This window comes from Aspergillus japonicus (genome assembly GCF_003184785.1).
Source record: "Aspergillus japonicus CBS 114.51 unplaced genomic scaffold BO86scaffold_5, whole genome shotgun sequence".
Taxonomy (NCBI): domain Eukaryota; kingdom Fungi; phylum Ascomycota; class Eurotiomycetes; order Eurotiales; family Aspergillaceae; genus Aspergillus; species Aspergillus japonicus.
Window position 1 is genome coordinate 966,510 of NW_020291642.1, and position 21,009 is coordinate 987,518.

The following is a 21,009-nucleotide window of genomic DNA, read 5'->3' on the forward strand; positions in this document are numbered from 1 at the left end:
TGCAAACCTGACAAACTGACAACAAAGATGAGAGCCCTCATCACCCCCTGTACGGAGTACCTTGCATGGAGACATCAGAATGCTACGGTTTCGGGACCAAAGCAGCCCCTCCTGCTCCTGAATGCTGAGGATGGTGCACCGACCCCTGGCCCCCACCTTATATTACATCCGATGCGATAGTCTTTCGGGGGTGACAGATGCTACGTATGTCTTAGATTATGGCCGCCGAATCCAGCCTGGCCTGTGATGGTAGCCTTCAATGTGTACAGTGCATACAGCGGCCGGATGGGCTGTGCGTTGAGGGCGACCGGGGCGGGCTGAAAAAGACAGATGCCTTGGCAGTTGGCAAGTCTAGGAGATTCTCATGATGCATGAGTATTGCTTGCAGAGTTTCAGAAATTCTCGTATGGCAGCAGACAGCGAATTGGGGTAACAAGCATACAAGCAAGCATTCAAGCAAGCATTCAAGCAAGCATTCAAGCAAGCATTCAAGCAAGGAGTGGTTGAGCATTGCAAAAAAAGGCCGAGAGATCCGTTGACTCAATCAACTAGTCCTATTCGGACCATCACGTGTCGGCATTCTACCCGAGAGTTCATTTGACAGTTTCAGACTTTAAGATCATTGGAATTCCACACTCTCCGGGAGATAATCTCAATCTCGATGATTTCCTTTACCGGTTCATCTCGATCCACTTGTTCCCCCTAATGATGACGCCCCCATCACCTCATTTTGGCTGGCTTCAAATGGTGCCGCTGATCCAATTGCAGTGATTGGCTTCCCTGCAACTTAGGCAGCTGCGCAAATCAGGAATGGCAAAAGGCCCACGCGTACCATCACCGGAGGGTTCCACCACTAAGGCTGACTGCGCCATGAGGAGAAGAAATCATCCCAGCGACCAGTTTCTTCGGGGATTTTCCCTCCTTTGTCCACTTCCCCTGTATTTATCTTATCCGGTCCCTCCTTCATAATGCAAGCCCTTCTCTCTTCTCGCACGGCTTGATTTTTGCCACCCGACAATCCTCCCTCCCACCCTATATGCATTCTTTCAGTTGAGATGAACCTCCACCAGGTGCAATGGCACCTTGCCCGAGCGGCCATGCTGATGGCCGCTTTGTGCCTCGTCTTCTACCTCTACGCAAACCGCAATGGCGCCTCTACGGCCAATGACGGCCTGGTGGTTGACGATGTCAAAGCCGTTGTTCCTGCCCTCTCCGCGTGCGACGATTTCAATCCCGCCACCGTATCGCTTGACCTCCACGGTACCTTGAACGCCAAAGCCCCGATCAATGGCAGCGCAGTCGACGACTTTGTGTGCTCGATAGTGAAGCACGACATGAAACAGACCGCCCATCTCGACTGTCCTCTCAACATCAGCGCTCGTTATGACGGCCTCCGCGTGCAACCGAGCTGGGGTAGCGCCAACCCCAAGGTCAAATACTTCTTTGCCCTCGATCTATACCAAGCCGCCCACATCCTCATGCCCCTGATGGGCGCGATTTTAGATACTATGCGGTTTGTTGGGCCTCAGTACTGCGCTCTCTCCATCGTCGAAGGTCGATCCACCGATGGCACGTACGATATTCTTGTCGCTCTGGAACGGGAGCTCGCTGCGATGGGTGTGCGATACTTTTTGGGAACAAACGATTTGAACCCCAAGGCCGAGGGTGAAGATCGCATCAAGGACCTGGCCATTCTGCGCAATCAAGCGATTGCCCCGCTGGTCGCTGCCGGCACGGGCAAGTTCAGCCCGTACGCCGCCGATACGCTGATTGTCTTCGTCAACGATATCGTCCTGTGCACGGAGGATCTTCTTGAGCTGATCTATCAGCACCAGCAGCAGGATGCGCAGATGACCTGCGCATTCGACTGGAACGCGGGAGGTGGCTCCTTTTACGACTCCTGGGTGTCCCGTTCGATGTCCGGCAACCTCTTTTTCGAGATTACCCACGACGCGCGGTACTGGATCGGCAAGGATATGTTCTTTGATGACAACTCTAATGCGGAGCGCTATGGGCGAGGCCTCCCCGTGCAGGTCTACTCATGCTGGGGCGGCATGGTGACACTCAACGCGGCACCTTTCGTGCAGAAATCTGTCACGTTCCGCAGCTCCGAACCAGGCGAGTGCTACATGGGGGAGCCCATGACACTGGCCAAGGATCTCTGGCGGGCGGGGTTGGGCAAGATTCAGGCCGTTTCTAGCATTAATGTCGCCTACGAGTACAAGTCGGCCCGGGAGGCGAAGGAGACCTACAAATATGTGCACCAGATCATTCGACGGGAGAAGTACACAAGGGGACCGGAATTGATCGAGTGGCAGCCGGAGCCACCGCCGCGGGTCAAGTGCATGCCCTGGTTCAATAACCAATATTGGGTCGACCCGATGTAAATAGTATTTGTGATATCAAGCGTATATATGTTTTTTGCATCTCGAATTTCTGTCTTATCTTACGGCCATTACCAGGGCTTGCTGCTGGCGCTGTGATGATCTCTGTGCTAGTGGCTCCTCTGGATTATAGAATTTAGATAAGAATTCTGACTTGTTTGTTCATTTAGTTTAGTAGTACGCGGTTGTTTTCATTCCCTGTATGCGAAGACAAAAAGAGAAGGCGGGTATATGCATAACCTTGTAGATCGCATTGATAAGTGACCAAAGAACTAAGAATGTCTGCAGTTGCTATCTAACCACTGCGTCTCTTTGTCTGCTTCCACAACATGTTCGTATTATAGACGTTAGGAAGTATCCAGCCTTGCTGGGACACAATTCACAACCTCTACTAGTCTGCATTCCTTCATAGAAATTGTTTACCGAATGAAGGACCCTATTCAATGAGACCACGTGGTGGATAAGAAAGGAACTACTTCCTTAAGTAATCTCAAAAGATCAACCAGACAGTCATCTTAAGCACCCACCCATCATCTATACTCTGAGTACAATACCCCTTCACCGTAGTTCGTGCCCTTTGACCCACCTAATTCACCTTTTTGTTTATCCCAGGCCCATTCACAGCGTTCTCTCTGAGCTGGAATCTATCTTGGATTAGTATTTTATTCTTCTTTCAAGGCCAAGCCTCTTCTTTCCTTCTTCCTTCTTCCTCCTTCTCTCCTCTCCTTCTCCCCTTCCACTTTTTCTCCTTCAGATAAGCTACCATAGCCCAATATCAGGTCTTATACGGTCTTCCCAGTCAGTAGTTCTATCCACCACCCTTCCCAGTCCCTTACATACACTATCATCCAGACACACGTCCTATGCAAGACTCTACTAATGGGATCTGTCCCATCGTCTATCTCGGAATTGGAATGGTTGATTTAAAGATCTGCTCAACATATCCCACCATTGGGAGAGATATAATAAATGCTAACCACAAAAGATCTGCTTCTGGGCTATCTCAACAGGTATATATGGGCGTTCATGTACCTCATAGGCGACATTCAACTTGCGTCAACGCCTCTCGCTGGTTTAAGCTATACCAATGTCTTGGTTGATTACCAGGAGCGTCTTCTATGAGGCATCGACTAACAGGCTTCTAGAGCTACTCATGAAAGGATTGTAGGTAGCCACCCATTATCTTTTACAAACCTGCCTGATCGATAGCTAACTCCTTCACCAAGGTCAACAAGGTTTCGATGAACGGTGCGTGATTTATGTGGTTAGAGGCTTCTGCAACTACTGCCGGGATGCATTAAACAGCGAGCATCAAATCTACTACTGCTCACGATAGTTTTGGAGACAATCCGAGGCCATCTATGGCAGTCTGAAGCAAATGTGGAACAGTCCGTTCAAAGACATAACCGCAACAGCGTTAGCAGGGAAATGGCAACGCGGTAATGGCTATCTTAGCTTTGTCACAGATGACCGCAATACAGACTATGGGCGTCCATATCTAGGACACTTGGGGAACCCTAAGAATCGGGTCATGCAGCACCTCGTGGCTATCATTAAGTGCGAAGACAGTACGCTGCACTACTACATAGTAGCAAAAGGGGATGGACACTGCGCGATCAACATTATTGAACTATGGACTCTATGCTGGCCAGATCATATCAGTTGTCATATTTCTATGGTATTTGCAATTATCCTGGAGATGGATAGAGGCTGACTCTACACAACCAAAGAACGCTTGTGAAAGGAGAATGGCAGGGGCTTACGCAAAGGGCTACAGCCGACTCAAACGGTCGAAATGTTATCGGTGGACTGGAAAAGGCTGTGGTTCCAGCAGCAAGAACTGTTCTCGAGGCGCCATGTCTGGCTCGTAAGGGAATCCTCGCCTTATCGCCTATGACTGATAGGCATCTGGAAAAGGGTACATACATTGACCTCGTGACCAACGCTTCGGATTGCAATAAGCATGCTCTCTATAATGAGTCAGGAACAGGAACTGCGCACGAGGGCAGATGTTGAGTATGGGGTCGATACCTGAGCCATAAAAACAGGCCTGCAGACATCCAACAACGCCCTTGATACCGCCCTCGCTGACGCCAAAAAGACTGCCAAGCAGGAGACTGCGGTCATTTAGCGTTAGGAATTCAGAGCAAAAGCATTGGGAGTGCAAGAAGAATCGAATCGTGTGAGTTCTCTCCCTCCCTCTCTTTCTTTTCTTCCCTTTTCTTTCTTTCTTTTTTTATCTTCTCTCTTCTTCTCTTCCCATATCCCGGTCTCCAAAATTTGATATTGCGGACGCGAAGGCCTTTGGCAGCAAGGTTGAAGCTTCCTCAGATGCTGCTCTTGATTATCTGGGTCTATGTTCTCACTCAGCTAATACAACCTGGCAGCTGCTCTCTACAGGGAAGCGACACACAGAGTAATATACCGGCAAAGCTAGCCTTTGCTTTCTTGTCCCCAAGTAACCTTAGTAAGTATACCATGCCAGGTCAACCCGTCTACTCCTATCTAATCTCCACAAACAATCATCTTCTCACATATCTTTTACTGCATTATAAGCCTTCTTCGTCTTCTTCCTCCCCGTCCCCTTCTCTGCTCTGCCTAGTCTTTCTTGCCTCTGCTCCTGTACTAATAGCTTTGATTTTACTCTACCAGGAATACTAATGTATACGCCCAACTCCTATACTGGTCGCCCTTCCGCGCGCCCTAACCACCCATGGCACCCCACCACCCAGCGCTCCATCCTGGCTGTGGCCGACTTGAATGAACAGCTTGCTGAACTTGGGCTCCATTGGCCGTCTGGGTATGCCGACCTTGAAGATGCTATCTCTAATGCTGGTACCACCGACATCCTGGCATAGAATACCGAGTTGGTACTCTAGTTCTGAGCGACTGCTATGGAGCGTAGAGCAGCCTCCAATCTCCTCGACACCTGCACTCACATCTTTGCTATAGTCCTAGATTTTATCCGCCTTCGCATCCCTCAGCCTTGTCCCCTGTAAGGGTAAGGTCTACATTCCACTCGGCAGTAGAGGATATATCCGATGTGGCTTCTAATGACCAGGACTACTTTGTTCATCCGCCGCCAAAAAGCTTCGACCGTCAACTGATTGCCCGGTGGCCCAATGCTGTGTCCGAATTTCGGCTTGACAAACACAAGATTATCTGCCTGAGACGATTCGCGTGACTCTGGGTTTCTGGCTAAGGTCGGCACAGCCTACCTGGTATCGCTAGCTGACCGCACATTGTCGTCGATGTTGACAGTCAGGAATGAGGGGAGAAGGGCCATCTAGTGTTATCTCCAGGTACCATTCCCGCACGGTCCAGGTAAGCTATAGTCATCTCACGTACCTCGGACTCCGCAGTAAATCTTTTAACAGATAATAAGCTTCGGGCTATCCTCAAGAGCCGGCTACGCGCAAGATTTATACACGACACTTGAAACAATTCTGGCGATTCATTTTTGCGAAGAAACTCGACGGTCGGTTTATTTTCTCACACCGTGACATGATCTCCAACAATAGCGGTACCTGGATCGCGAAGGCTTTACCAGTCCTCACGCACACACTTCTACGGGGGATCTTAAACAACGTCTAGCGCAAACTGTTCTTACGCCAGAACCGAGAGAGGAGTGTCCCGACCTACCTTCCCTAGCGAAGAGAGGCAACCGGGCCTCCAGTGCTATGGCAGAGGTCGAGGTTCTGGCTCTTATAGAGTTGACAAGATTCTCTAATTCGGCAAGGCAGTGTCGTGAAGAAGTCCCGGAACCATTCTGTGATTCTAGGTCGAAAAATCCGAGGCACTGATGATCCGGAGCCTTTCAGTCTCAGTTCGAAACAGTTTAGACGACGCAGGGAAAAAAACAATTTTTCGATACGTTTTGTCGAGTGCAACATTCGGTCCGATCTTTGATCATTCTACCGCCTTTTGGTTAGGCCATTGCGAGCCTGGACAGTTAGCGCACTCTCTTCCTCTCCTCTCTTCTGCCATCAACCTTCTTTCCACCCCTTACATCCTCGCCTCTGTTCTCTGTCCCCTGGTCTAACTAGGGCCTTTTCTTGATAACCCTAAGCATGTCTGTCCCCGAGCGATGAGCGATTGGCAGCATATCTTGCGCAAATGCCATTCAGCACGTATACACGGCTGTACTCTGATATCTATGACCCGCAGGTCCAAACGTGGGCACAAATTGCTAGAGCTACCAAAAGCAAGATGGCTAAGAACGATAAGAAAGCCAAGAATTATCAGCACGACAAAGAAAAAGGTGCAGGTGCATCGGACGCGACCGCTTTTGATACAGAGCACGCTGAACACGATTATCGAAACATGACTATGGAAGCAAACGACGCGGGGTCCGCGGACCAGAGATAGGGGGTTGACTGGAGACCATTCGCTTGCCGGGCCTCTGGCAGGGCTGCTGTGCCGACTGTAAATAGCCAGATAAGTCGGGACTAGGTTCCATGCCGCCGCCCTCGACCTTTCTGAGGCGAAACTTGAGGAATTGAAGGACGACGCGTTGGGTCAAGATTGCGACGAATGGCAGGTCGGTTTCGAAAACCGCATAGAAGGGCCTACCTCCACAATTGGGCCAACAAGGTCCAGGACCAGGTAAAGGGAAAGAACTCCGCCACCATCCCAGCCGCGAAGGTCTTCTCCGAACGCGTCCAAAACGCGAAAAATGTCCGCGACGCGCTTTCATGAGGGAAGAGATACGGGCAAAGTATTGACACGCCATCTTTCCGAAAGTCACCAAGTTCTAGAAAGTTGGTTGTTTGTCGAAATGACCCCGTCTTATTCAATATCGGGCGACACTATGAAAGCGCTCACAACCGATGGTTGAATCTCCATCCCCATATCATGTCTGGAGACCCGAAGTAGTGACTTGCACAGACTCTTCTGAGGCCGCAACATGGTGAGACGCGGGGATTGGAACGTGCGTCTAGCGCGATCGCTGAACGAGAGGCAATTCGCACCGGCGAATCATACAGTTCAAATATCGATCGTGAGACTATTGGCATGCTGTCTGACACTGACAGGATCAGCCGGAAACACGGATGCTTGCCATCATATGTGAAAAGCTCAATGCCGTTGTCAATGCCGCACGACGGCACTTGTTAATCGAATCGATCATCGTGGCCACGTTGTCTCCCATGCAACTGGTTCTTCAGAGATCGCAGGTCCTGGGATCCGGGTCTTTTGTAGTTAGTACTCTTGTTCTGGGAGCTCGATAAGTAGGTTTCCTCTTGGCAGACCAAGTCTTTTCGGGACTTTGTTCTAGGTCTCCCGTCGAAGGGTATACAGCACTTGGATCCCACCCTGCCGGCCCTTGCTCTTATAAAATCAGCAGGATGTTCTTCACGCCATAGAGCCAGAGACAGCTTAATTCTTATCGACCTCACCCACGCATTGATGCAAAGGGAGCTCGAAAAACTCGGCTCTTTGTTTCGATGTTTCATCTTCAGCATCATTATCATCATCATCGCCGTCATCGCCGTCATTATACAGCTGTCATGGTAATTCTTGTCCTCGTCCCCGTCATTATCGTTATAGTCGTCAAGTCTTACCCGCATTATCACCGCGGACAGTTGTATTGCCCTAAACGACACAGTCAGAAGCTTAACGTATTGGCAAGGACTATTGCTTAAACACTATGAAACAATATGTGCTTTTTATGGCTACCCATACTAAGCTTAGAATGCTTACAGCGCAAAGGGAAGAAAATACCGGATCCCGGTAGGGGCTCACTCCATCCGTGGAGTCTGGAAGCCATGCAGATTTATCATCGGGGGGGCTTCTTACGGCGAGACAACCGCCTATTACAAAAAGCACGCTGTGCCCATAGTTGTCTCCCTCACCACTGGACTGGCTGGCCGAGAAAGACCTGTCGGAATTTGGGCTATCGTCGAAATTATGATTCAGAGAGTGGCACAAGGAGCATTGCTAGCTGACGCGGTGGGGCTGGGGAAGACATGGCAAGCTGTTGGCATCATTCTTGCAGTCCCAAGAAGACCTTGGTATTAGGCTTTTACAAGTGGCCCCTAGAAGCATGTAGCATATCTCAGAAAAGAGGCCGAGTCTGGGGGTCCCGCGTGCAAACCTCAAGAACATCGGCGAGCTTCCCAATCCAGACACCAAATCTAGAGCTTGTTCGCGCACACATGGTTCATAATCCTGTGGTCTGTTGTGTAACACTATGCTGATGTCTTTAGGGCTGTACCAAGCCCCCGATGATCGTCAGTGTCTGAACCATCAAGGCAGCAAATGGGGGCAATATCGCTCACAAGTACAGTACGCAGGGGGAGCCATTGAACCCCCCTCCCCCTGCAAGTGGCCAAAATCTGGAGAGCTCTACCAGGGAGGTGAAGCCTGCGTCTCGTATCAGGAGGGCAAAGGCCATTTTCTCGAATGCGTGGCAATGTCAAACTGGGCCAATCGCGCCTGTGCGAATTGTATCGACTTTTATTGACGACAGTCCGATCCCCCCAATCAAGCCCGCAAGTAAATTCGCACGCCGCATCTTCGTTGAAGGAAAACCTTACTGAAATTTCGCCAGCGAAGATCGATGCAGTCTCTGAGCTCGTTATCAACTACTACTTCTCAAACTCCAGCATTTCCGTTACGGAAATTCAACACTGGAAAATGCTTTCTCTATCATAGTCCTTGAAAGCGAGGCTCAAAGAAGAGTTACTCCTTTGACCTCTCTATCAATGGTCAGTAGGTCCCCATGCTATGTCTTGGATTCTTTCATTCTTCTAATGCCGTGCTTGGTTCAAGGGGGTCTTCATCTCAGTGAAGCCCAGAGGCGTACGACGAAACCAAGCTACCGTTCCTCAGGAGGTATGCCTGAGATCCGAGGACAATGAGGAGCGGGTTCTATCGAGCCTCCGCTTTTACGAATTGAGGGTTCGGCTGTCAAACAAGATACCCGACGTCCTTCCGTCCGTGACTTCTTTGCTGGCTGATAAACAAGGATGGAGGATTTGGTTTCGTGTTGCTATCAAAACACACATCTGCTTGCACCGTGCCGAAGGCGTGGCTACTCGACGTGTCACTCCCATGCTTTGAAGCCGGGAGAAGACACTTCGATACGTGGGAAAGATGGTCAGTGTTGGTGGGAGGAGGATTGCTTACAAGCAGGCTTTTGCGTCTAGTCATTGAACCAGTCATTTGAATTTCGAGTACGCAGAGAATGATAGCAAGACTCGTGGGCTAGAAAGGATGAGATTGATTATCACCTCGGTGGTCCCTCAAAACTCATTCTCTGGCTTGCCTGCGATGTCATTTCTCCGTACATCTGGTCTTCTTTTCTGGGGTCTGTCTTACAAAGACACAGATTTCTAACTCCTGTAATATGGGATTTGGGTTTGATACAGTACGATGGCGTGATTACGACGCTGACTGTGAGTCCGATGCCGACACCCGCCACTAATCCTATACTAGCTGTTGCTCAAGCTGAGGCAGACGATCAAATCGGTTGGAAGACGTTCAAGAGTTATGTGACAGAGCTCTAGTAAACCTCATCTATGTCTCTAGAATGACGAGCTTCAGCATCACTGCGATTGCCAGACCAGCATTAGGCCAGTGCAGCCTGTTTCCTCTGTTCGCGAGTAGCGATACCGTCGAGGAAGCCAGACTGGCCGGGTACGATGATGCTATTCTGAGCCAACTTGACGACTGGCTTGCAGGCCAGGAGGAGGTTATGCAGTTGGTCTGTTCCTTTGGTGATAGTCGAAGGAATTGAAGTATACGAACGAACATGGATCAAGCATGCCTGCTGTTGAAGACACTAGCTTACGAAGCGGCGGGGGTAGGAAGACGGATGTCAACCACATCGCCTCGTTACTCTTTACACTGTATGTAATCTCCAGATAGCTGATAGTTATGAACAAGAGAACAACATTCGTGGCCATCAATGGATGATCCACATCCGCCGTTGCACAGTAAATTTACACATACACTGTACACTGAGATGAGACTCTACAATAATATCTACAAGAACGAAGAAACCTCGACCCAAACCCCACTTCACAACTCCACACCAAGTAAAAGAAAAGAAAAAGCACTACCACAAAAACGAGCCCTGCGCGACCCCCTCATCCACCATCCACCCGCCCAACCCCTCCAAATCCAACCCAAACATAGCATCAGACGTCTACCAACCCACGAATCAGTAACCAGAAACCACCAACCCCCTCAAAAGAAAACCCCAGGGTAAATGGTAAAGGAAAACTCACCAAAAGATCCAAATCCCAATCCCCCATCGACGCCGCCCCCTCCCCGACCCTCCCACCCTCCGGAGGACCACCAGTCTGAATCTCCCGCAGGTACTCCCCCCTATCCCCCCCCGCTACACTACTCCCACCAGCAGCATCCCCCTGAAGCGCAACACCCTCCCCCCCAAGCACCTCCCGCAAAACCCCCAGCGCCTCCTCGACCGCCCGCTCCGCCGCATCCACCAACCACCCCCCCAGATTTGCATCTGGCACGCGCCGCATCCCCGCCTCGACCTGCGCCTCGACCAGCGCCTGCAGCAGGTATCCCTTCATGTTGGTCTCGCCGCTGCGCAGACACCGGCGGAGCCAGGGCTTGGCCTCGCGGGTGATGGTCAGGAGGTCTTGGCGGATGGGTTGGTAGGGGTGGTGGGAGTGGTGACCGGACGGCGGGGCTCCTGCGGCTGCGGCTGCGAACGGGGCCGGCGGGGCGGCGGAGCAGGCCTCGCGCAGCTGGGCGCGCAGCTCGAAGGCGGCGAGGTTGTAGGCTTGCATGGTGGTTTGCGTGTAGGGGCTGGCGGTGTTGGCGATGTATCTGGCGAGGAGTTGGGCGTCGGGGTCGGGGGTGTGGCCCTGGGTCAGGGAGGAGGAGGGGGTGGAGTGGGGGTCCGATATGATGGGGTGGAGGATGGCCGATGTCGGCCAGGCGGTGCACCAGATGCGGAGGGCGGTTTCGGTGAGCACTTTGCGGGTGTACGCGTAGGTCTTTGGCTCGTGGAGGGCGGGGATGAAGTACGGGATGTGCAGGGCGATTAGGTGGTGGTTGATTTGGAAGTCGAGGAGGTGCAGGGCGAAGGGCGACGGGGTGCGGGAGGTGTTGGCTGTGGGGGAGGGGGTGGGAGTGGTCAGGGTGTGGAGGCAGTGGCAGGTTTCTTGGTACGCGGTGCGGAGGTCGGCGTCCAGTCGGAGGGTGTCCTCGTAGGTGAGCTTTGTGTTGAGGTTGTTGAGGGCCTGCGTGATGGCTAGGCGCGCGGGGAAGGTCTTGCGGTACGCGATGGCGATGGAGGTCTGGGTGTATATGTGATCGGGTTGTGGGGGTGCGGGATTGTCGGGGTCGGTGTCGTTGCTGGCGGTGGTGGTGGTGGGAGTGTTGGTGAGCTGGTCGTCGTCGTAGTTGCTGGGAGGCAGGGTGTCGAAGTCCTCCAGGGAGAGGAGCGGCGGCCCGCCGGAGAGCATGCTCGACGCGACCGAGAGTTCGAGGACGGTGTTCCAGAGCCGGCGGCGCATCTCGGAGGCGAAGAGGGTGCGTTTGGGGAGGTGGTTCGGGTCGCGGTGCAGGCCAATGTGCATCGCCATGCGCAGGAGTGAGCCGGCAGGGATCCAGGTGAGGGTGCCGCCGATGCCGGTGGCTTCGCGCGCCAGAAGAACGAGGAGGTTGAGCTGGAGGAACTGCATGCTGAGGTGGACTTTGTACTCTGGCTTCGCGAGCCAGGTGAGCGCCTCGTAGACCCACGCCATCGCCGACGGACGGAGAGTGAAGTGTTCGTCGTACGTGGCCGCGCCGATGGCAAGGACCAGTTTGAGTTGGATCACAAACGCAGGGTCCGGCGTGCTGTGGGCCGCCCAGAGAGCATCGTAGTCGCGACGGAAGGTAGGAATGTGCAGGATGCGGTGGATGGCTTCGCTGGTGCGCAGGTAGCAGTCCACCAGCTGGTCGGCAATGGCTTTCTGGGGCAGCGGGATGGCGGTCACCACTGGCCAGGAGGGTGTGCGTCTATCCTTGATGATCTTGCCGATTGCTTTACATTTCTGGATCTTGCTGAACGCCTGACTACCTTGGTCTCGCGCATGGGTTTCCAGGATTTGGAAGAGGTTCCAGAACTAGAATAGCATTAGGCACAGGTCTAGATGGAATGAAGGCGGTCACTTACCTCCGTCGCCATCCCGTTGATCCAGAAGCTCTGGCCGAAGAGCCGGGACTTGTGCATGATACTACGAGTGATCGCTACGGCCGGGCGAGCAGGATCGTTCTCATGATGCAAATGAAACAGCCCAGTCAACGTGGAGCCTGCGGTTACGACCTCCGGGATTGGGGCCACTGGAGGCGGCTGGATTGCAGGCTTGGCTACGGTCTCAGCCAGTCGCTGTTCCAGCTGTCGGACCCTGTCTTTGAGGGCCTCCACATTCGGGTCCGACTGGGGACTGGCGACAGTCGAGGCTTTGGTTGAGGCGGTGGTATGTGCAGCGGAGTGGGGACTGGGCACGGAGGATGCCGTGCGGCTGGTATGCAATGTCCCACCAGTGGGGATTGTGTATGGGGCTGTGCGACTGGTATGCAATGCACCCTCAGTGGGTATCGCATATGGGTCTGGTCTGGTGGGCGTGACACCGAACGCCGACTGCGGAGGCCGAGAAAGCTCGGTATTGTCATACTCGCAGGTGGCCTCATTCCCAGAGCGAGTGCAGTGGCTACACGGCAGTTGACGATCACATTTGATCTTGCGGCGTCTGCACAGAGAGCACGAGCTGATGTGTTTTGATTGTCAGCGCGGGGTTAGGGAGGCGAGGGGAATTCTCCGAGGGAAACCTACACCGCTGGTCTTCGACGTCGACGGGCGGGTCCTATCATGCTGATCGCTCGGGAGATCAAGATAAGAAGGTAGAGCTGCTGGAGAACAAGTGAAATGACAGATGCTCAAGAAGACAACGAAAGTGGTCACAGCGGTGCACGGAAATGTCAGACTCATGCAGCGGGGATTGACGTTCGGAGACAGCCGAATTTCCCGACCCTTTGGCCGAGATGACAGGTCATGTGATCGTACATGAAAAGGTCGATAATGTGCAGCCCCAACAGCAATGGTAATTTGTTGAATGTTGATACTTTCTGTCTACATACAATTATGGCAAGTCTGCGACGCTCATCTATATTCATAGTATAATTGTGTTGCTTCAAGTGGTTAGCTAGTTGCTACATCAACGGCAACCTACTCCGTACAAATGACTACATCTTTCATTTGACTCTGAGGAAGAGATAAGCCACACAACGTTGCAAGTGTATGCTTGAGTAGGAATGTATTAACCTCGTATAGCCTCCTGCCAGCCACCTGATTGAGTTCTGGGCTGGGTAGCTGCTGTGAAGACCCATGACAAGCAATATGTGCTATAGGGGTGCTCTTGCGCTGTTGGTCCGAATGGACACCCATTCTCCGATCGACATCCGAGTCCGCCCCGTCAGCCCTACGGATATCTCCGCGCAAACTAGAAGCAAATCGTCATGTCCAAGTCGTATATAAGGTAGTGAGAGCCATGGTGTTATCTCACCTGATGCATCATACTACAAGACCTAAGATCAGCCTTCAACCACTTGAATTATAATTGTGCAACCCGAGTTCGCATCATGGGTCACGCCGAAACCACTGCAGCTTCGATGTCGGATGTGGAGAAAGCCGCGTCCACACCTGCGGAACACGAGGCAGCCCCCGATGGCGGGCGCCAGGCCTGGCTCGTTGCGGCCGGAGGCGCGTGCATCATGTTCTCCTGTCTGGGGTTTGCGAACTCCTTTGGCGTGTTCCAGGAATACTACGAGGCCAATCAGCTGCGCGTCGAGTCGTCGAGCAAGATCTCCTGGATCGGATCGCTGTGTACATTCCTCCAATTCGCCGCCGGTGGACTTGGAGGTCCATTGTTCGATCGCTATGGCACATGGGTGAGTGTTCTCCGACGCCCATTGAGCGTGCCCATCAGCTTACTAATGAGAGACATAGGTCATCCGTCCGGCGGCAGTCGTCTACATCTTCGCCATGATGATGACCAGTCTCTGCTCGAAATACTGGCATTTCATGCTGGCGCAGGGCGTCCTTCTCGGCACGGCCATGGCCTTCCTCCAGCTGCCGGCTTTCGCCGCCGTGTCACAGTACTTTGACAAGAAGAAAGCCGCGGCACTCGGGTTGATCGTGTCCGGCTCTTCGATCGGGGGCGTGATCTTTCCGATTGCGCTATCCAAGATGCTGAACAGCTCGTCGCTTGGGTTCGGTTGGTCGGTGCGAGTAATGGGTTTTGTGGTCATTCCCCTGATGGTTTTCGCATGTACAGTTGTCAAGCCTCGCCTGCCCCCGCGGACGACCTCGTTCTTCATCCCGGAGGCCTTCACGCAAGCCCGGTTCGATCTCATCATCGCCGCCTTCTTCTTCATGTTCATTGGACTGTTCACCCCGTTGTTCTATCTCCCCACCTATGCAGTGACCCGGGGAATGGACGCCACGCTGGCCTCGTACCTACTGGCGATCCTCAACGCCGCGCCCACGTTCGGACGCATCATCCCCGGGATCCTCGCTGATAAATACGGGCGACTGAACATGTTCGCCATGGGAGGGATCGCCACCGGTGTGATCGGCCTCTGTATGACCAAGGCGGAATCCACAGCGGGGCTGGTGGTATATGCGGTGTTTATCGGGTTCGCATCGGGCACAATCATCTCGGGAGCGAGCGCGGCATTCACACTCTGCATGAAGGACGCCCGGGAAAGCGGGACGTATATGGGGATGGGAATCGCTACCAGCTCTGTCGCCGCCTTGATTGGACCCCCTGTGATTGGAGCCTTGTTCGATCACTACGGAGGGTTCCTGCAGGCGTCCATTTTCAGCGGTGTGCTGTCCTTGGTGGGCGGCTGCATCGCCTTTGCCGCGAAGGCTACCACACCAGTTGGTCTTCTGGGGCGAGTATAGCTCTCCCGGGGGACAGTTTCTGGATTTGTTTGTGTGCTGCTGTGATGTGTTTGGCAGCCGTGACACAAGGGATAGAGCTGGCTTTATACGTTGAGTCGAGCGGCTTGCTGGTATTGAGTGAGGCTGACGTGTGGCACGTCCTGATGTTTTTTTTTAATTAATTTAGAATCCCAGACCAGTTGCACCTCTCCAATTCTCGCGAGTAATCCTGCCCTTAAATCCACGTCATTTGCGACCTAGGAAACAGTCACCATTCCAATGGGCGAGGTGCAGTACAGTGAGGTCCAGCGCTAGGGCCCGGAAAATGCCGACCTGGCTTTTTGTGATACGAGCGACGCTCGATGGCGTGAAAGATCAATAGGATTGTACTACTCGCGCAGGTATGACAATATGTGTTCGATCGCTGGAGGATAACCTCGCGTAAATCGGTGGTGCCATGTTTGGGGTGACCCAAGTGAGGCGTGTCACAGACAACTGGGGGGATGGTGAGAGGGCAGTGACCCACGAGAATGGGACCATATTGAGGTACCTATCCATATTTAGTAGACAGCGGAGGTCCCATCGTTGCGGATCGTCGCCCCCCTATGATCCTATGATGGATGGACCCGTGACAGCCCCCATTGATCCCAATAGCGAGGTGGGGGCGCGTCTGGGCGGCTCCCGTAGCCGAAGGGGGGTTCGTTCTTGGCAATCTTGCCATGCGTCATTCCACTGCCTCATCCATCCATTGCTATGCATGATCCCCGATTGGTAACGTTCTGGAAAGGGTGATTCAAGCTGCGACTGACGTGATGAGATAGAAGCTGAAGTCATGCCTCGCTTCACACGGTAGTCTAGGCATACGTCCAGGACGACACACGAATCTCAATGGAAGAATAACATTTCAGCTTCGTAGAAAGGGTTATGCCCAGGTGCTTGGAACTGCAAGGGACAAGCCAAGACCGGGCCAAGAAACAGGGTGGTTGGTCAGGGGCTCCAAGGGCGGAACTATCGCAGAACGGAGTGGAATAGTGCACTTCTGAAGGGTGAATCAAGCGCTGTAAGGCTATGTAGGTTGGCTTGGCTGATTGATCGTCCTCCAGGCTCAATTTTGAGAACACTCGTCGGTTAGCAGTGGAGTGCGGATGCGATCCCGAACCGGTGCAGCAGGCGGAGTACTAGAGTCACCTCAGGGAACGAGCTGGAGACATGCACTGCACGGAAGCATTCAGTCCAGCTTCGTTCCCCGAAACTAAGCCCGAGTCGGGAACGGTTCCTCTGAAACCCTCTCCAAGAATCCAGGGATGTGTGCTGATTTGGGACCTTAGTGTAAAGTGCCAGATTTCATTGTTCAAGAAGAGGGGATATGGAGGGGCTGCTCCCCGCGTGATCACGAGACCTCCGCCCCCAAGGTTCGCGTTAGGTAAGGAATACCTCATATGCAAGAGGGGTTGAGGGGTCGAGGGGTCGAGGGGGGATTCTGGGGTAAGACAAACCCAATTCCCTAGTTGCTACCTTGGACAAACTCGAATCAACTTGAGTTTCCCTGCATTGTGAAGCATTGATTGAACATGATATTTATTCCCCGTGTTATTGCGGGGAGTGTCTAGACCACTAACTAGTCATAATAGTTGACTACTCCGTACTATGTAAGACTAACTAAATAATAAGCCCAGCTAGACCGTGCCACTAGTTACATTAGTTAGTCGGTCGGTCGGCGGAGGAGTGCCGGACCGCCCGTTTGGGCCGGGTCACGGGGCTGCAGGAAGGCGGATTTTCATTATGTCATAGAATGCAGCCAAACCCCGGTGGATGGCGCCATGACAAGTCATCAAATCACTGCATTCCATATCCTAATGGAAATTGATGGGACACGATCACCTGCGCATTGCGACCTTCATCAATGGTCGAACTCGCATTCGCGTATTCTGAGGTATTTCCATTTACTGTACAGTACATGAACTGGAAGCTCCAATGGATTTTCCCCCGGAAGCGGCAAGCAGGAGAGTAGCTGAGTCAGCTCTGGAAGGATCATGGATTAGTACTCCGTACTTAGTGACAACTGATAAGATCCAATAAAAATAAACCACCCCTAGTCGCGATCGATCCACGTCCCTACGGATGTCGGCGAATGAACAAGGCGAGAAGGAAAACCGGGAAGAAGATCCGTGAGCCTAGCTAGCCTGGAGATGCAGGATGATGCAGTGAGGTTGCACATCTGATTCATGATGATGCTGATGCTGGAGGATCAGTAAATGGTCCACAGTACCTTTTGATCTCCTCTTCCGGAGTGGGTAGTAGTACACGGTCTTCGTACCTACGGAGTAAAGTACACATGTATTGACTACCCTCCGCATTCTCATACTTCTGGGACTCGGTACTTTGGAAACTTCATCTGGGCGACCGTTCTTTGTTCCTTTTGGATGGATGGAACCTTAAAAGCCCTCCGCTGTCCGATCCACGCTGATTTGCTTCTTTTCCGGCTCCACTCACCACTGCTTGTCATCCTGCGCCAGAACCTTTTTTTTTTTTTTTTTTCCTTTGCTCTTCGGGCCCTTGACAATTTGCCTTACTTAATAGAAACTTGACGTCGGTGTCTTGCCGCCTCATTACTTTTTTTTCCCTTTCCTTTCTTCTTTCCTTCTATTCTACGATTCGATTGTTTGCCATCTTCTCCAATTCACCACCCACACCAACACTCTGGCTGTTGTTCAACAGATTAAACTCCTCTTTATTTGTTGTTCTTGAAGAACAAACCTACTTTCGTTCACATTTCTGCACTGTCGTCAGAGGTGATCGGCGATTTCATCAGCAGCTCTCCACTCGAGTGCATGATCCCAGTCTACTGCAATCTGTGACTAACAGTTTTCCGTTTACTCCGTCCGTCGACTTCAAACCACCTCCAAAACTGTTGATTGCGTCTCCGCTCGCCCCTCTTAGTGCACTCTGCTGGCCAGGGGGGTTTTGCTGGAATCTGGGGAAAGCGAGAGAAGAGGCCAAGGGAAATTAGAAAAAGGAAAAAAAGCTTTTCCTTTCCTCTGTTTCCTTCCCTTCTCTTTCCTCCGTCTTCCCTTCCCATCTCGCCCGCCTCACCATTTCTACTCACTCAGTTACTTACCACAGCCGGCACACCACCACCACACCACACCACACCACCACCACCACCACCACTCTACACAACAAATCCGATCCCTCTTCTTCCTTCATTCGCTCCTTCGCGGCGTCTTCCTCATTCGCTTGGGACTGGCCCTACTTCCATATAGAGCCTTTCCCCGTCCACAATAATATAGCCCACCATGTCTTCCGCCACCGTCCCAACCGCGATCGCGATTCCGAAGCAGACCTTCGTGAGATACACTTCCTCCGGAAACGCCTCGCCTTCCAACGGATCGCGCAGCACTTCTCCTCATTCTCCCTCGTGCTCGTCGTCGGCGGAACATTCACGGTCTAGCAGCCGTCGCCGGGAGTCCTTTGGCTCCATCAAAGAAGACGTCGACGGTAGGTCTTCCCGAGTCGCGTGAGGCAGTTTGAACATTGACTAATCCATCATAGGCATTGCGCAATCGTTCGTCGATACCCACATTGAACACTCCCCTCAGGAGACCGCTAAGCCTAACCCCTTAGAGATGCAGCCGACTCCCGACTTCTGCTGCCCCTGTGGTGGCTTTCTGGGATGGAAGCAGATCCGTTTGGGAGGCAAAAGCCTGAGTCGCAGCTACAGCGATCTTCGAGGGTTGAACCAATTGCACTCGCGTTGGGCTTGGGAGTCGCCTTCCCCCGTGGCCGAACCGCCGACCCAGACCCTGCAGGTTCCGGAAGAGAAGCAGGTTGTTGTGGAGGAAGAGCAGCCCAAGCCGGTCCCGGGAACCTCGCGCCTGGAGAAGGTCCCACCGGAGGTGCTTGGTAAGAGAGTCCCTCTTGTCTCTATCCTGCTCATGCAAACGTGCTAACAAGGACGACAGACCAGATCATCTCCCTCTTGGCGCTTGATGTACCCCCCAACGGATATACCCCCCGCAATGTGGATCTGATCTCATGCCTTCTGACCTCCAAGACCCTGCACGCGGCTACGCTTAGTGTGTTGTACAGGAACATGACTTTCCCCCACTCCATCATCTTCTCCAAGGCATTGAACCACATCTCCCTCTATCCGGCATTGGGCACTTTGGTGCGTCGTCTCGACTTCTCTCACTTCACCTCGGTGGGCTTGGGACGGACTAAGCAGATGAACTCGGAGATTCAGAACCTTACCTCCAAGACCCTGCTACAGTGCTTGGAATTGTTGCCCAACCTGCGCGAATGCTTGCTCCAGGAGCACGTGGAGGGGGATCTCAGCATGGAAGTTATCCGGAAGCTGTTTACGGGCCTTCCCAACCTGTCCGCTGTCGATTTCTGCGGCTGTTCGACCCAGTCTTTCTCCGGCCTCTTCCTCGAAGCGCTGACCTCGGGTCCTGGTCTCCCGGCTGCGCTGCCTAACTTGAGACGAGTCTCGTTGCACGAATGCAGCAGCTTGCCGTCGGTGGCATTTGAGATTCTCCTCCCTCGCTTGGTCAACCTGACTCACTTGGATCTCACTCACACTCAGGTCAGCGAGGATGCGCTTTTCTCGATCCCGAAGACCGCCCAGATCACCCACCTCAGTCTGTCCCGATGCAGTCGCCTGCGTGGTCCCAGGGTGGTGGAGTTCCTGACCACTCACCCTGCTGTCTGTGGCTCGCTGGTCTTCTTGAACCTCTTGACCGATCCTACGCGCTCCCGCCTCTTGGAGGAGGAAGACGTTTCGGCTCTTCTTCCGCACTTGCCTTCCTCCCTTTGCTCCCTCAACCTGGGCGGTGCGAAGGTCACCTCCGCTCACACCAAAGCTCTGATCCCTCTGACTAAGCACTTGGAGGAGCTGGGACTGAGCTCCTGTGAGCTGTCGGGTCAGGATTTGAACCAGTTCTTCGTTCCACCTCGGCCTGCCACCGGTGTTGAGAGTGCGCCTGCCACTCCCATCGACAGCCTTCCGCCCACCCCCCTTGAGGCTGTGCCACCCCCTCTTGTTGAGGAATGGATCCCGCACACCCTTCGTTACCTGGATCTCAACAAGGCTCCCCAGTTGACGATCGGAACGGTCTTCAACCCGAATGCTTGTGTCATTCTCTCGCAGCAGACCTACCCTTTGCAAGTCATCGAATTCAGTGACAAGCTGATTGCTCCTCTGCGGGAGAGAGCTCGGAATGCCAAAACGTCGCCCGGCTGGACGGTGCGTGAGCTGGGCCGTCGCGGCTGGTATGTTCGCGACCCTGCCTCTATGCCGAACTACGCTCTGGACGACGGATCGCGCGACTGGAAGATGGGGGCCAGATGGTGGGGCATGAGGAAGATCCCTGTTGCCGTCGGAGAAGTCGGTGGCATCTACGGACACTACATGTTCAAGAAATAATTTCTTCTGATTTCAAGGTTGTGTGGAACTCTCGACTCTTTGTCATGATCAGTTTTATACCCTGTTGAATGTTCGCATGGCGCATCTTTCGGATGATGATTTGACTTGACGATTTTGCAAGAGCGCCAAAAGTGTGGACAGTTTTATTGATGTGTTTTTATCATCTCCATTGTGGTTGTCTGCATAGCGAGTGCGATTCCTCAGCGTTAGGTATGTCTTGACGGTCTGATTACGGCTTGCGCTTATGATTGATATCCTGGGTGTCGCTTTTGTTTTTTTTTTTTTTTTTT

At 52.8% G+C, this 21,009-nt stretch overlaps 6 protein-coding genes across 6 annotated transcripts; 4 read left to right on the forward strand and 2 right to left on the reverse strand.

Moving 5' to 3' along the window:
• The first annotated feature begins 640 nt into the window (after positions 1-640).
• Positions 641-2,538, forward strand: BO86DRAFT_386102 (glycosyltransferase family 69 protein). Its single transcript, XM_025671259.1, has one exon. The coding sequence runs from the start codon at positions 1,056-1,058 to the stop codon at positions 2,385-2,387; it is 1,332 nt and encodes a 443-aa protein (XP_025531701.1). The 5' UTR covers positions 641-1,055; the 3' UTR covers positions 2,388-2,538.
• A 927-nt stretch (positions 2,539-3,465) lies between these two features.
• BO86DRAFT_167200 (uncharacterized protein) lies at positions 3,466-4,297 on the forward strand. The gene is made up of 3 exons (XM_025666471.1): positions 3,466-3,548; positions 3,611-4,062; positions 4,115-4,297. The coding sequence occupies exons 2-3, from the start codon at positions 3,763-3,765 to the stop codon at positions 4,253-4,255; spliced, it is 441 nt and encodes a 146-aa protein (XP_025531702.1). The 5' UTR covers positions 3,466-3,548; positions 3,611-3,762; the 3' UTR covers positions 4,256-4,297.
• A 6,146-nt stretch (positions 4,298-10,443) lies between these two features.
• On the reverse strand, positions 10,444-13,306 carry BO86DRAFT_445652 (uncharacterized protein; the record flags this gene model as incomplete). Its single annotated transcript, XM_025676458.1, has 4 exons — positions 13,183-13,306; positions 12,523-13,117; positions 10,787-12,472; positions 10,444-10,533 (listed from the first exon to the last, which is right to left on the reverse strand). The coding sequence occupies exons 1-4, from the start codon at positions 13,218-13,220 to the stop codon at positions 10,444-10,446; spliced, it is 2,409 nt and encodes an 802-aa protein (XP_025531703.1). The 5' UTR covers positions 13,221-13,306.
• A 712-nt stretch (positions 13,307-14,018) lies between these two features.
• Positions 14,019-15,315, forward strand: BO86DRAFT_304537 (MCT family MFS transporter; the record flags this gene model as incomplete). Its single annotated transcript, XM_025667625.1, has 2 exons — positions 14,019-14,297; positions 14,356-15,315. 2 exons carry the CDS (start codon positions 14,019-14,021, stop codon positions 15,313-15,315), a joined length of 1,239 nt encoding a protein of 412 aa, XP_025531704.1.
• A 2,508-nt stretch (positions 15,316-17,823) lies between these two features.
• Positions 17,824-18,447, reverse strand: BO86DRAFT_167310 (uncharacterized protein). The gene is made up of 2 exons (XM_025666473.1): positions 18,011-18,447; positions 17,824-17,833 (listed from the first exon to the last, which is right to left on the reverse strand). Exon 1 carries the CDS (start codon positions 18,371-18,373, stop codon positions 18,137-18,139), a length of 237 nt encoding a protein of 78 aa, XP_025531705.1. The 5' UTR covers positions 18,374-18,447; the 3' UTR covers positions 17,824-17,833; positions 18,011-18,136.
• Positions 18,448-18,482: 35 nt separating this feature from the next.
• BO86DRAFT_167295 (Leucine Rich Repeat domain protein) lies at positions 18,483-20,746 on the forward strand. Its single transcript, XM_025666472.1, has 3 exons — positions 18,483-18,792; positions 18,847-19,197; positions 19,257-20,746. Exons 1-3 carry the CDS (start codon positions 18,591-18,593, stop codon positions 20,717-20,719), a joined length of 2,016 nt encoding a protein of 671 aa, XP_025531706.1. The 5' UTR covers positions 18,483-18,590; the 3' UTR covers positions 20,720-20,746.
• Positions 20,747-21,009: the final 263 nt, after the last annotated feature.